At 33.6% G+C, this 16,632-nt stretch overlaps 1 protein-coding gene across 8 annotated transcripts in view; it reads left to right on the top strand.

Moving 5' to 3' along the window:
* Positions 1-16,632, top strand: part of Kiaa0825 (KIAA0825 ortholog) — a 382,609-nt gene that overhangs the window by 26,256 nt on the left and 339,721 nt on the right. For 7 of the 8 annotated variants that reach the window (XR_007350553.1, XM_048811422.1, XM_015483674.2 and 4 more), the window contains exon 2: positions 10,333-10,464. Coding sequence is in view for 7 of the 8 variants with exons in the window: in XM_048811422.1 (XP_048667379.1) it covers positions 10,334-10,464 (131 nt within the window). In the remaining variant the exon portion in view is untranslated. Of the gene's footprint in view, positions 1-10,332; positions 10,465-14,370; positions 14,417-16,632 lie in introns of those variants that run through there. The other variant, XM_048811424.1, reaches the window with a different exon arrangement.

Here is a 16,632-nt window from a genome sequence, read left to right as displayed (position 1 = left end):
TCATCTTTACTCGGGAATTTCTTGAAATTCTACATTTTATATTTAAGGGCATGTTGGTAGTATAGAGTGGACTTTTTGGTATCTTGTCAAAATGTAAGCTTTATTGTACTTGACAAATAAAACTTTTCTAGAAATCTGACTTCTAAATTTTTAAATTTCATTCTTCAATCCTGTTTCTCAGTAGTGTCTGAGAAACATATGATTATAATTTGTATAAGTAAATTTTTTTGCTACTTCATATTTTGACTTGTTACTTTTAAAAATTATATGGAGAATGTATTCTTGGGGTTGGGGTTGTGGCCCAGTGGTATAGTGCTTGCATAGCATGCATGAGGCACTGGTTTTGATTCTCAGCACCACAGTATAAATAAATTAAAAAGGTCCATCAACAACTAAAAAATTTTTAAAAAAGAATGTATTCTGTATCTTTTAAACTTTAGTAATTAAAAAACCTAATTTTTCCTCCTGTAATTAATACCTATACATTATCTTTCATATGTTCATTTTGATGTTTTAGTTTTGGTATATGATTCATCTTTTAGTAGATAAATGCTAGGTTCTTTCATCACAATTACAGTCATTGGTCTGATAATCCTGTGAGTCAATCTACACAACACAAGTAGCTCATATCAAACTCCTGGCAGGTTTAGTTAAAATTAAAATGCATGCTCAACTGTAGAGATTGTCAAGTGTGGAAATAATATTTGTCCAGCTGGACAGCTTTCTTTTGTAGTTGCTAAATGAAAGTTGAGATTCTGTCTGCTCCTTGAAAGCTTCTGTGTCATGAAGGTAATTTAGACTGTTTGTGGTTTGACAGGGATTATTAAAATCAGATGAAGTGAAGGGAAGCAAGTGTGAGAAAGCAAAATTGACACTGACACTCTCTATTATTTGCAGCTTGGATCATGATGACTATGTTGATATGATAGATTCACTGTTGAGATATGTTAAGCAGCAAATAAAGTAAAAAGCAAGTATAGTGATGGATTTTTTGATTTAACATGAAGAAATTGATTATTTACTTTCACTGTTGCTTTTTAAATTGATTTTCAAGTCATTTCATATGAATTTTTTTAACTACTAACAAATTTTCCTTTTATTAACTATAAAATTAAAAAGCATATTGCAAAGTACATATGACAAAAGATTTCTTAAATATTAAATAAATAAATCACATGATTAAAAATCATGGAATTTTAAAAGTAAGAGTCCTTAAAGATTATTTTAATCTCATTTCCCTTTTTTCTAGATGGAAACAGAATTTTTAGGTATCACATTTAAATTTTATTTGATTAGCTTAAATATTAAATCCTGATTTTTCACCACAGCGTATTTTCTTATCTTTTCAAAATATCTTTTTAAAAAATGGTTTAAATTATTTTTAAAAAGGCACTTAAAAATGGTTTAAGCCACAATTATAGATAACATTTTTTTCTTAAAGATAATACTGTTATAATGGTTATGTGTTTCCTTTAAATAGTATTGTTTACATGACGGAGTAAATATTTCCACAAATAAAATATTCTACTGAAAGCATTCTTATTGAATAGCTGGGTGACTGTTTCAGGATTTCAATCAAGAACAGTCACAATAGAAAAATATAATTAAATATGAAGAACTATATGTATAAACAAGAAGAGCCTAGAATTGTGCTATGCATTGTGGAAAAACCTCAGTATTATTTCAACAGAGTAGTGAAATAACCAGATTTAGTTTGTAAAATGAGAAGTCATGCCCACATGCAAGGCACACAACACTTGGATGTCCTACAGTTTAGTTCATTTAATTCTGATATTGATTGCCTGTAGTTAATGCATACCCCCACAAGGCTGCATTCACTTCATATGCAGACACAACTGGTTTTCCCATATGCCCTGTTATTGTATGATCTCCCAGCTAAGAATAATATCTACATTTCTAATATGTTGCACTGAACCTAGTGGAGTGCATATTGAAGGATTCTTACAACTCACTCTTGGGTTGGATAATTCATTAGAATGACTCACAGAATTCAGGAAACACTGTACTTATAGGTATGCATATCAGAAAATATATAACTGAGGGATAGTCAACTGGAAGATATGTATAAGACAAAGCAAGGATGGGGACCATGGCAGCAAGTCTCCATATGTTCTCTGGATGTGCCACCCTCTCAAGACATGAGTGGATTGAACATCCTGGAAGCTCCAGAAGCTCCCTGAATCGTCTTGTTTGAATTTTTAATTGAAGTTTATCATGTACTCATGATTGATTAAATCATCAGCCATTAGTAACTGGGCTCAGTTTTAAACCTACAACCTGCTACTTAGGTGGTTGGTTCCTCTGGTGACCAGTTCCCATCCTGAAGCCTTTTAGGGACCCACCAAGAGTCATATTTCAGCATAAATTCAGACATAAATAATAAAAGACATATCAGGAAATTACAAAGGTTTTTTGAGCTCTATACTCGAGAGAGGAGAACAAAACCCAAATATGTGTGTGTGTATATACACATTATCATACCACAAGATATGATCCTTAGAAACCACATAGGATGTTTTTCTTTTTCTTTTTTTTCCTGGTACCAAGGATTGAACTAAGGGGGCACTCAACCACTGAACAACAACATCCCCAGCCCTGTTTTGTATTTTATTTACAGACAGAGTCTCAGTGAGTTACTTCGCTTTTGCTGAGGCTAGCTTTGAACTCATGATCCTCCTGCCTCAGCCTCCTGAGCTGCTGGGATTACAGGCATGCACCACTGCGCCCGGCTCTTCCATTTTTTTCAGCAAGAAATAATGTTCAGACTTGGAATACTGTAGCTGACAGAAGGAAAAGTAAAATTTGAATTATTCACTAACCATTTTAGATATTTTGGAGAGCTTGGGCACAAGCCTGTCATCCCAGCAGCTAGGGAGGCTGAGGCAGGAGGATCACAAGTTCAAGGCCAGACTCAGCAACTAAGCAAGGTCCTAAGAAACTTAATGAGACCCTGACTCAAAATAAAAAAAAACAAAAAGGGCTGGGGATATGCCTCAGTGGTTAAGCACCCCTGGGTGCAATCTCTAGTACCAAAGAAAGATATTTGGGAGACTAGGGTCAAAGAACTTTTTAACCCTTTAAGATGGGGATCAGCCAACTTTTTCTATTATAAAGGATCAGATAGTAAATATTTTAGGATTTGTGAGACACATATGTACTCTCTTTTTTTTGTTTTTGCTTTTTTGTTTTATTTTGTTTTGTTTTATAACACATTAGAAATATAGAAATCATTCTTAGGTCATACAGAAACAGGTTGTACCACAGTTTACAAATACCTGCTCTAAGATACAAGGGCAAAAGACAAAGAGATAGTTGGTGAGCCTATAGTGTCAGAGAAAAAACAGTTTAAATAAAAGATTTTGAATTAAGTTTTGGACATGTGCAATTATCTAGTAATTGCTTGGAAATGTGTGTTGGGGTAGAGATCTAGACCTAAAGAGCATAGTAATGATAGATGAAGAACTTACCCACAAAAGCACACAGAATAAATGAGGATCATGAAGTCTGACATGAAATGAACAAGAAGAGAAGGAAGTGCCAAAGAAGAGGCACTGTTACCAGGGTAGGCACCTCTGGAATGAAGAGGCTTATGACCTATTTCAAAGTAAGATGAGAGAATTCTTTTATGGCCTACTTCAGGGGAGAAGGAAGGTTTGAGAGACCTTTCTGCTTCAGTTGTTTTCCTAAGAGCTAAGGGCATATTTGGGAGGCATGTCCTTAACCTCATCATAAGTCTAGAGAGAATATCTGTGGTGAATATCAATGTTTAATGGCAGATATGAGAGAGAAGACAATTAAGATGATTATTAATTTAATAAAAACCACTCTGGTTAATTTAAGGAAAAAAGAAGAGCAATTGTTGGGCAATGGCGCCCAAACGGATTTATTTTTTGTGTCTCACCAAATCAACACAAAGCTATATAATCATTCATTCAGAGGAAAGGAACTGTGTGGCTTCAGTGGCCTCAACCACCAAAATCCACAGTACATGTATCTTCTCTTAGGAGGCTGAAATTAACTTGATTGGTCTATTGTCAGTGATTCCCTGCCCTTGCCTTTGGTCCCATCCTCAAAATTCGTTTAGACGATCTAACATCATCAGATGGTATAACTCTCAAGCAATTAGTTATAACCAGAAAAGCTAGTTCCCATAACACAAAAATATGCTTTCATTTTATATGCACATGTTGTGTATCAAAGTTAAAAAAATAAAAATAAAAAACATGTTGTGAGCTGACCAGCTACCCAGTTTTATCTCTTACCAGGAGCCTGTGAGTAAATGGTGTGAGACAAGAAGAGAACTAGAAATATTGTCAAGAGTGGAGATAATTTCAAGGAATGAGTACCTGCCACTAGACTATGTATGATATAATAGGAGCTGAAAAATATTTCGTCAGTTTCATTTTAAGGGTATAGACAGAAACCTGATTTTCTGGATTGATAATCAGTAATAATATTGGATTAGGATATATAGACTGCTATTTTGAGAAACTAGAATATGAAAGGAAGGGAGGGGATGGTCCCAGAGAGGGGCTGTTGTTTCTAAAAGGTAAGAATCGTGAACATGTTTAGAATCAGTTGAAAGGAATATTGATGATACAAGATTAGTGACAATTTGTGAAGCAAAACCTTGGAAGTCATAAAAGGGTATTGCCAAAGATAGATTTTAATCATTAAGTTAGTGTTAAGCTAGTTAATATTACCAGTAGTTTAATATTACCATACTAAAAGACTAGCTAATTAATAGTATTAGCATTTTAAGAGAACTTCTTATACTCTTGGAATGTATTTTAAGAATCCTAAATCTATTATAAGGAACTCATTTTGATACAAAGTATGTCCTACATTCAAAGTACTATCTATTTATTGAAATACAATTCCTTAAAAATGCATTTGGCATGTCATAAGCTATGTTTGTGATTATTCTCAGTCAATGCATAATATGCTGCCTTTTTAAAAGTGCTCCATAACTTTCTACCAATGCACACAAATTTTTTCCCTAAATTGATGAGGTTTTACTATGCTTAAAAATTCATTAGTTAAACGTTAACCTTATGGCTGGTGACATTATTTAGTTCCAATCTCAAAATATATAATAATTTTGCAACTTTGAAATCATGTGAAATGTATGAGTGCCAAGTTATAAAAGAATGTTAAATTAAAATTTATTTTCACATTATCTTGGTTTCACTGTTCTATTAAAGCAGAGATGGCTAGGATTGCATATTGAAGATTATAAAGGGTTATTAAAATGAAAATATTTTCTAAAAAGAGAATTGCATTGAAAAGAAAGCATTGTCATATTTGGTGAGAAAATCATATGACAATTAATTCTGTTTGCTTGTCAAGCTACAATAGTGTATTCTGACTGATCCTGTCAATTTCTACTTCATATGCACACATATATAAATCATTAATAGAGGAGTTACAATGAAATATCTTATATTTTAAAAAGGTGACTTTTAATAGCTGTAGTATGTTAATGTATTATCAAATTTATATTGATATTATAAGCCATATAATAATAGTAATCAGGAGTTACATACTTATTAGCAAAAAGCATAGCAGTCTATGAAGGAAAATCTATTATATGGATGAGAGTTGAGAATATAAATTGAATAGAAAAACACATTCTTTGTTTCCTAACATGATACCTCAACATATATTTTAAATTACTATCAACAAATTGAGTTCCATTTGAATCTTTTTTCCTGTCTTTTGGGGAAGCTAAAACATTAAAATTTCAATGCCCAAGTAATTAATGAAAAGAAAGATTTCTGGCAATTCTATACTATCAGAGAAGTAGATCTAGCCTTTAAAAAAAGATATTTTTATCTTGCTTTGTTTGGGATTATTTTTCTTTGCAATTATGTAGGTTTTATAATAAAGGATATTTATGATGGTTCTAGTGAATGCTGTCAAATGTATGTGGCAAAAGACAAATTAACATTTATTAGAAGTAAAATAATAATTCTTAAGTATAAGTCTATCCTAAGAGGTAGTTGTTTATAGCATTGTGATTAAGGTTAACATTTGTAGTCTGAATCCTAACCATGTCACTTCTGATCTAAGTGACCATGAGCAAGTCATGAACCTTTCTGTGCCTCAATTTCTACATCTTTAATATAGAGATTATAATAATGCCTATCCCTTAGCATTACGTTAAAAATTAAATGAGTTCATTTAACATAAAATACTTAGAACAATGCCTGGGTTAGCTGTTGTTATCATTAATCTTGTTGTTTAACCATCATAACTTTAATTCATGTCTCTAAGAATGAACTCACTGAATTAAAATTTTCATGATTTTTTAAAATTAAATTTTGATTAATGTAATGCTGGTAGGACTCTGTGAATGATATAGGAGAAATATTTGTGACTAGATATGGATGGAAAAGTAAAAATAGCCTGGCCAAAAGAAAAGGCTGGTCCAGGTCCAGGTGTAAGAATGATAGCCTGGGCAAAATTTGTATTTATTTTGCTATTTTATCAAACCAGCGGTACAAAGCATATTCAGCAATATGAAGAATGATAGAAATGATATAAGAATACAAAGAATAATAGATCAAGGATACCTGATGGCTTCTGTAGATCTGATTTTTTTTCCTTGTGAAGGCATGAGTCACTTGACCTCATACATCTTTTGTTGAGTAAAGAGTGCCCAGTCAAGAGTTCAGACACATGGGACAGCTGTTTTTTAGAATATTTTAGGGAGCTTGGAGGTTGGCATTTGTACAAAAAGTAAAATATAAAAAGTTGGCATTTGTATAAAATAATAACTTGCTGCCTCATATTTCTTCTTTTTACATATTATTTCTTGCTAAGCTATAAATTCTTCTTTAGCTTTCTATGTGACAGGCCTGGGTAAGGGAAAAGAGAAACTTAAAAATGGTTAGGTAGCCAGGCATGGTGGTGTGCCTTGACTCTCAGCCATTTGGGAGGCTGAGGCAGAAGGATAGCTTGAACCCAGGGGTTTGAGACCAACCTGAGCAATATAGTGAGACTCCCATCTCAAAAAGAAAAACTCCCATCTCAAAAAAATAAAAGGATAGGGGATTTTGTGAAAAATAATGTTGTCAATAAACAAAATAGTCTAGTCCATTGAGAGCTGATTTGAATTAGGCAAAAATTGGGCATTCTCCCACCATTTCTTACAGAATATAATTAATTTATAGCTTAAAGAAACCATAGGGCCTAATAATTCTGTTCACCTCATTCTATAAATGAGGAACATGAGCTGCCTTCTTGCAGAGAGATTGACTTACCCAACCTCTACATAGATTCAGAACCAGGATCAAGACTCAAATCTACTGATTTTTGGAATCAATGGCATTTAGAGTTAAATGTGTTTTTTTATAGTGCAACATTGAATTAGTGTATTCTAACTAATTAAAAAATAACATATAGTTATTTTTAATTAGTTAGAATACACTATTACTTTATTGTGCTCATTAACAGTGTTTATTCTGTTTTAGACACTGATATTGAATGGTAGGACTTTATGTGATCCAGAGGAGATGGACACATTAATTTCACAGTGTGTCAACAGATTTCAGAAGGCATGTAAACCTCCTTCCTGGGATTTTTTACAGAAAAAAAAATTATGTGGTCCTAATATTTCTCCTTTTCATACTTAATTTTAGTGTGAATTACATCCAAGTGATTTTTCTTCCTTCTTTCACTCTTTTAAAACACATATTGGTTTGCCAATATAGAATAATGGCATTCTGAAGTTTTATTGTTGAAGAGACAAAGAGAAATGCAAAATAAGGATTCTGACCATTTTATGAATCTAAATAAAGAAAGAGTGTAAGATAGGCATTATATTAAAATATAGCAAAGGGCAACTGAGATTTCAAAATTAATTTTGTGGGATTTCCTTTGATTACATACAGGCCTTGAACCTTCAATTTTCTTGCCTCAGCTTCTCATCAGGTTTTTTCTTATTCTATCACAAAGTATCTGTGATACTGGCTTTTTGGGTGGGTATGTTTTATTGTAATATTTTCTGGCAGTGTTTAGAATACATTCATATTTTCTTACAGTTGCTATTCTTGGGAATTTATAACTCAATGGTTATAATTTGCCAAGGATTGAAATTTAATCCACATATGTTTGACTTAGATATAATTCATCAAGCTTAACTCTTTAATCATTTTAAAAGGCAATGATTCATATTAGATTAGCAGTTAATATTTGTTTAAAATATTATGTGCTTTTTTAATCTTATAAAAAATGATCAGAAACAAAGCAATATTGTGGAATGACAATTTAATAGTTATTATACTTTGAACAATTATGACTTTAATTTTTGATCGATTTTTTTTAAAGAGAAAGAGAGAGAGAATTTTAATATTTTATTTTATTTTTTTAGTTTTCATCAGACACAACATCTTTGTTTGTATGTGGTGCTGAGGATCGAACCCGGGCCGCACGCATGCCAGGCGAGCACGCTACCGCTTGAGCCACATCCCCNAGTAAGAGCCATTCTCTGAAACAATGCCAGTTTCACAGACAAGACAGTAAAGAATAAAGTAGGCTGTGAGGTAGCCATCAGAGAGAGAAGGTACCACAGTGATGTTTTTGAGCAGCTGAACAAGTCTGGCTCAGTCCTCTCATTATGCTATAGCAGTTGCTTCCTTGAAACTCTAAATGAAACTGAAAATCTGCACGGGAAGGGCACATTATTGGGTCTTGACCAGAGTCAGAGAAACAGAATGAAGCCTAAGTTACTTCCAGACTAATACAAAAACGTAAGAGAGAATAAAGAGGCAGATCTACCCCAAAATGGAAAAAAAAAAAACTAAAATCATTCCATTGTAGTTATTTTGTACTTTTGGTCACTTATGCAAATGATCAGCATATAGCTCTGTTCACAAATTCTTTTTTTGTTGAGGCAGAGGAGGGTACCAGGAATTGGACTCGAGGCACTCAACCAGTGAACCACATCCCCAACCTATTTTGTATTTTATTTAGAGACAAGGTTTCACTGAGTTGCTTAATACCTTGCTTTTGCTGAGGCTGGCTTTGAACCTGGGATCCTTCTGCCTCAACATCCTGAGCCTCTGGGATTATAGGCATGCATCACCACACCAGGCTTCTGTTCACAAATTCTAAAGAGAGGCTTGCACATAGATACGCACCACCATCCATTCATTCAGTGTCTGAATCAACCTTTTTGCTCTGGAGGGAGAGACCTTTGGGGTGTAAAACGACTCTTGTAATAATACAGAATAACTTTGCTAGTGAAGCAGTGAAGAGAATTTTCTTCCCCCCTGTAATTTTGAGTCTAAATTTAGTGAAGTAAACTGACTATTGACAAGAGAAAATGCTCAAACTTGTTAGTGTGTTCAGGGGGATCACAGGAAGGTGGAGAGTGCTAAATAACCCAATGAGGTTCAGTTGCTTATACATTCTTGATAGGGAAGAGGGATATGGGGAAAATCTGAGCAATTTTAAGGGACAATAAATGATTTTTAGGGGAAATTAGTGACACCAAAAAATAGACAATAGCTTATAAGTGATTCTCTTTGGAAATTGAGTGGGACCAAAGAAAGACAATAGCCTGTGGCAAAGTCTGTCTGGAATGCTAGAGGAACTCAAGGAAAATTTTGCTTTCTTCACATATAAGTAGGCCCAGGGGATGAGGCTATAGAAGTCTGAGACTGGCCAGGTGTGGCGGTGGACCCCTGCGAATAGGGAGTTTGAGGCAAAAGGATCACAAGTTCAAGGCTAGCCTTAGCAACTTAGCAAGATCCTATCCTATCTCAAAATTTTAAGAAAGGACTGGGGCTGTAGCCCAGTGGTAAAGCGCCCCTAGGTTCAATCTGCAGTACCCGCCCCCCAAAATTTTTAAAATTAAAAACAAAAGTCTGAAACTACAATTTCCAGGTCAGTGTATTCACAAGAATGGAAGGAAGGTGTTGAGTTCTAGCTTCATCCAGCTTTGTTTACAGTGTTCTCCGGGTGTTTTGATTTCCTCTGTAGCTTTGGTTATAGTGAGAAGCTATAGAATGTTTAAGTACCCTCTAAGGCTGGTTTGTTGTTCAGTTTTCATACCACAGAGAAGTGTGAAAATTAGGTCACACCTCATGAAATATAAATAACAAAGCACTCTCCCTAGTTTAATAGCACCCTAGTTCTCTTCCTTGTCTATATTTCATGTGCCTATAAAGGGAAACTATTATTTTTGGTTTAGTGTTACAACTTTTAGTATCACAATTTGTTTGAGGTAGATTTCTTTCTTTCTTTTTTTTTTTCTTTTTATCTTGGGGAAACTGACATGTTTTATTGCTTATTTTTGTTCCTCAGAATGGACTGGGTAGATGAATATTCGCATAATTCTTTTGACCTACAATGCTTATTAAACTCGTTTCCTGGAGACTTGGAGTTTAAGCAGATCTTCAGTGACATTGATGAACAGATAGAACAAAATGCTACAAGGTAAATATTGCTAATTATTTTTAAAAAATTATTTCATATTCTGTTTACATAGAATTTACCTAGTCTAGTTCTAATGTTTCTACTCTTAAACAATTTGGGGTTTGAATTATTATTAACTTTCATGAAAAATATTGATTATAATCCCCATCTTAAAAATTAACACAATTGTCTGTGGGAGACCATCCTTGCATGTGACTGGGTCACACTCCCTGACTGGGTGCTGAAGCTCTCAGTCACAGAAATGTGACAGAGCTTTCCCCACTCTTCTTGGGTTCCAGGGTCTGTGTCTCATGCATGGGTGTGTCTTCTACAGCCCCATGGGCGAAGCTATGCTCACCTGTTCCTTTGTAATACAACCCCTTGCCCTGTTGAGGATAGAATCTTCCATGGAAGTGCCTTGTGTGTGTCCCCTTCTCTTACTGTGCCCTTGGGTGTGGCCTACCCAGGTGTCAGTCAACCTGCTGACAGTGGACATCATGAAGATAGACTCAGCCCCCTGAAACCTGACCCCTTGCCTCATTTGAATAGCTTCTCCTCAATAAAAGGGGTCAGCAGTGCTCTCACTCTCTCTCTTTCTGTGGACCCTTAAGGTCAGAGGAGCCATCACAGTGACCCCAAAGAAAAGGGTATTTGTGTCTCTTGTGTGGTTATTTTGCGCAGCCCAGTTAGCCCAGTTTACCTGGAGTGACTCCTGAGCCTTTTAGTCATGAGAACAGAAACCCGGCAATTGTCTTTATCTGATGAGTAATTTCAATAAGACTAGAAAATATAAGCACTGTTTTCAAATAGGCCAATTAGAGTTTATTAAACCACTATTAAAGGATTCTTAGAGTTTGAAATATTAATGTCCTGGATTGTCATTAATATGTTTAGAGTTAAGCATTTTTACTTGAAGGTAATCACAGTAATTAAAATTTTTAAATTAAGGTATTTAAATGGTACTAAAAGGTCACAATCAATATTACTGAAAACAGAACATTAAAAATAAGTTATTTGCATAATATTTGTCATTTTAAGTCTTCTTCTCACCTAAATGCTCACCTAAATGAGAGGGACTTCTCCCCCAATACTGGGGGGAGCACGGATAACAAAGGAGTTTTCTATAAATAGATCTTACTCTTTAATCAGGCAGTTCACTCATTTGAATCCTTCTAGTTAAAAGCTCTAATTCACATGTGGGTTGCTATAAATGCACAAATCACAGTAAAAATTTTTAGCATGCAACAAAATATTTTCTTTTTTGAATATTTAAGGTATCTTTCAATTGGTTCAAAGAAAATGAATGAAGCAATTGAAAATTTTCTAATGTATTTTTTCTCCTGTTTACATGAGAACACAGTTAATTCTTCATCACCATAATAATAGGTACAAATAAATTCAAAAGATAGCATATTGTTGGGGAGTTATAATTAGAAACAAAATTTTTCTCTTCTCAGAAATCCTGCCCATGAAATCAGCAGAGAAAGAAAACACTTTTATTGTTGATTAAGCATTAAACAAAAATATGATGTACATCACAGGCAATCTACTAAGAGATTGCAAAGACAGGAAGGACTCTTACCACCTTAGGTAGCCAGGTAGACACAGTCTGTACTCATATGTTGCTGAGGTAAACATCACTAATCCTTAAGAAGACTTCACAACACATTTTTTCACACATAGTTCATACTAAATTTACTGTGAGAGTTGGGGAAATTACTACCTGTGTTAGCTGATAGACTTCATCTGGAGGAGAAACATCTTTCTAATATCTTCATGCGAGGTGATAATTTTGCAAATTGAAGCCAGGTACACACTGAAGTTAGACTCTTAACTCTCCCACAGAAAGGAGGAAAGAGGGGAATGATCTATCTGGTTACTCATTTCAAAAACATAGCTCCCAGATTCTTGAGAAGGACATTTTGGGTCCCAAAGCTGACAAAAGGCACATCTAGTCTTCCAAGGAATACATGTCCAAAAAGTAAAAAAGTACTATGATTAAATTTTCTAAGGCACATGATTTAAGAAAAAGGAGAGGAGGAAATATTTTTCCTGAATTTCATCAGAAAGAATTAAACTTATTTTTAACTTTATAATATAAACATATGTAATGAATATATTTTAAATGTAGCATATGTATATGACTTAACCATACTGTTGAGAGTGTATACTTGAAATTACATATATTATAAAATAACTATATAAAACCTAAGTGTAATTATGCACTCATGTAATTTTTATTCTATATATTTATATATCGTATGATGGAGTTTCTAACCTAAGAAAACTTAGAAATGAAAATAGTGTTCATTTAAATAGATTTAAAATAATTTATCTAAATTTCAGAGATGGTTATATTTTTAAAATGGAAAATTATTTTAAAGATACATTTCTCCCTTCAAAATGACATTTAGTCTCTATCAAAACAAAGTAAGCTACCAAACTGATGTTTTTACTATATATTGCTTTGTTTTTATTTGGTAAGCCATCTGTACTTAATTTTCTGCCCTACTTGGTTAATAAAAAAATCACACTTAAAAGTAAAACAGTCATTAAATTATTATATTTTGCATTCATAAATTATTTTATAGGTTGAAATTCAGATGTTAGTAAAAAAGAAATTGTAATATGGAATATAGGGATATAATTTTAAATTAAAAACACTTTATTGCTCATATATTAAAACAAACCTAGAGCAGAACCACCTCAAGTGACCATTGAGCTTCACAAAGGATAAAATGAGAGAGTAGCTGTATGTACTGTATGCTACATTTAGAATCAAGTCTATTTTTCATCAAATTCAATTATGTTTTTATTATACTCTAGAGAATAAACATAATAGTATAGGGTGTATATATTTTCAAAAATAAAATACTGAATAATAACTATGGTTCTAAAGAGTGTAAATCATTTATGCACTCATTTATTGCCTTCTAACAGAATAGATTTTAGAAAATTGTGTGTCATGACGAATCAGTTATGCCACACTTACACTGCAGCAGTTGAATTACCCTTGGCATTTTTGTATTTTAACAGTTCTGTTTATCTCCCAGTGGTGTACATTGAATAAGTAATGAACATCTGTATGATATGGGTTTTCCCCAATACTTTAAAAGAAAAAAAAAATATTTGCAATACATTTTTAAATACAGTATTTTTTCTTACACTTGGATTTTTAAAGCTGTTATTTCTTAAAATGACCCTGACATCTTAAGTGTGAATTCCTTCCCTCTTCTTAATATCATCAAATTTTATGAGCCATGGGGGTTCTAACCTCCCCAAAGCAGTGATTCACCAGAATGGACTGGTGTGCCCAGAGGTCACTGAACCTTCACCTCCCCTCAGGATAGGCAGTCATTCTCTCAAGCTATTTTCACTTTTATACATTGGTTTCCACTCAATTCAGAGCTAGGTGACTCCTACTTCTGATGGTCAAAATCAGGGACAATGAATCATTTACTTTGAACACATATCAAAATTGATAACAAGAAGGTTAATAACCTGCCATGGAAGAATGCTATAAATGTTGTACCCACAGAGTCAGAAAACTGCACATACACTGAAACATTTTTTGAGCTGACTAGAACTTATTAATTTAATAAGATATTGAGATATAGACATTCTCTTGAACTGAGAATAAGACAGAATGATTTTTATCCTCTTAATGTTCAGTTGGATGTATATTATTGTATCTTTTTAGTTTACCTGCACCCTCTTCATTTTTATTTACTGATTGATATATTTTGTGGTTCTGGGGTTTGAACCTAGGGCCTGGTGCATAACTACACAAGCAATCTACTACTGAGCTACATCCCCAGCCCTGAATGTAGCATTTTATTTTATTTTTGTTGTTATTGTTGTCTTGTTTTTTTTTTTATATTATTGTATCTTAAAAGTCTGTTTTACTCTCCTGTTTTCTAATTATAGACAACTTCAATCTGTACTTCGGGAAGCAGGTTTTGCTGATACTGATGTAAGATATCTACATTTTTTGTGATCTAAAGAAAAATTAGGAAGTGCTACCAGGGACAATCCATTGGTTTTAATTCAGCAGTGACGGGAGGAAGGATATCATGAAACAGTATTAAATAAAGATTTCTATAAATTTATTTGTGTTTATTAATGAGAGGATACATGCCTACTGATTACACTTATTTTTCATATAATGCTTAAATTTTTTGAGCTTATATGTGAAAACTTTAGACTTTTTCACATGGTAGATGCATTTAAATTTCCTATGTTTATACCTTGTTTTGGGGTTTCTATATTCTGTACTCCATCTAAGGGAAGCCTATCTCTCCTCCCATCCTACTGCACAAGACTAGGCTATATGGAAAGAAAACATTTTCCTCATTTATCATTGAACCCAGAGTAAAACCTAAAACACCACTTTCCAATGTTTTCTGACTGAGTCTTCATAGCATTCTTGTCCTCCTCACACAATAGCATCCTGGGCCTCAGCTGCTAGGTACCCTAAACTTTCCCTGGCCCCATTCATAAATAAAAGTATAGCTTTTATTTGTAAGTACAATAGCTTCATTTAATGTAGGCCATAAGGCATAAACACAATAGAGAATTATTGTTTGAGGATGTTCCTAAAGAATAGCATTGTAATTACCTTTACATGGGAAATAAAGAAAAGCACATGTCTACCTGCTTTTAAACTATTAGGATAGCAAAAGTACAAATATTGTTATACTGAAAATCCAGACTCAGTATGCAGATTGAATCAATAATAGTTGGGCCACTGTTTCCCAAAGAAATAATGGGCCAGTTGGAAATAAAGCCCAACTCCTGAGGTAACAACTTATGGGCCTGTTAAGATCTGACCCACCCCTGAGGATAAGAACAGAGAAGGAAACACACCAGAGGACTGAGCTCCAGTAACAGACATGACCACTGTTAGCTGGCCCATCTTTCCTGTTGGATAAATGATTAAAATTAAACTCAGTCCTATCTACTGTTCTTGGAAAAGAACTTTGTCCAGGACTCAACAAATTCAGTACCTTGTCTGAAAAGTGTCTTTAACACCAAGGCCATTGCTCATCACAATCCTAATCCACGTTACTTTAAAGACTTTTCTTTAATTTCTGCTTTAAGGACTTTGTTTATTACTGTAGTACCTAAAACAGTTGTAAAGCAGAATTGCCAAAAACAGTATTGCCTGAAACAGTTCTGGCACATAGTAGGCTAGAAGGTAATCAGTAAATATGTGTTAGCATGTTTTTTAGGCTTGTGCTTGCTTTATTTAAATTAGAATGGAGGTAGGTGAGGAGAGCATGGTAAAAGAAGCTGTCTTCAAATGTTAATTTTCATTAGGTATTTTTATATTATAATAGTAATTTATACAGTAAAATTTCAAATAGTAGAGATGGGCAAATATGAGGAAGTATTCTTACTCCTCTGACCCTTCTATTAACAAACAAACAAAACACTAGTGTGTAATTAAACTATAAGTCAGTCATGAAATGAAAACTCATTTTCACAACATAAAGACATTTCTGGATAATGTTTTATAAAAGGACAAAAAAAGGATTCCTATTGTTATACTGAAAATCCAGACTCAGTATGCAGATTGAATCAATAATAGTTATTTGAACCTGCTCTGATTAATTTTTATATAATTTCCCAGAAATACTCTGTGCATATACATGTATGCACTTAAAAGTACATTTCAGAGGTTTTTTCAGAAAGGGATATGTATTATGATTATGTGTGTGCATGTATATGTGTGTGTGTGTGTTAATGTTATCTAAAAATCTCTTCATATAGTTCTGCCTAATTCTTTTAAATTTTACTTGTATGAATATGCAAGTAATATCTTTTATTAAACCAGTTCTCCTCTGATAAGCATTTCCATTATTTTCATTTTTCTGCTGTTATTACACATACAAAGGATATGTCCTTCCATCCTTATGAAAGTTATCTATGAGATACTTTCTTAGAAATTATGCAGTTAACTATGCAAAATTGTTCTCCAGCAGTGCTGCAAATGACTTCTCTCCAGTGGGTAGCATATAGAATGTATGCAATATGCCTTCCATTCTCATGCCCTAACCATAGGTATTATTAAAACTCTTAATTTCTATTTTTGTTTTGTTTTGCTTTTTTGTACTGGGGGTTGAACCCAGGGGTGCTTTAATATTGAGCTATGTCCCCCGCCCACCTTTTTTTTTTTTTTTTTTTTTT

Source organism: Marmota marmota, unplaced genomic scaffold, assembly GCF_001458135.2.
Source record: "Marmota marmota marmota unplaced genomic scaffold, marMar, whole genome shotgun sequence".
Taxonomy (NCBI): domain Eukaryota; kingdom Metazoa; phylum Chordata; class Mammalia; order Rodentia; family Sciuridae; genus Marmota; species Marmota marmota.
Note: the sequence above shows the minus strand (reverse complement) of the source record. Positions and strands in the feature narration are given on the sequence as shown.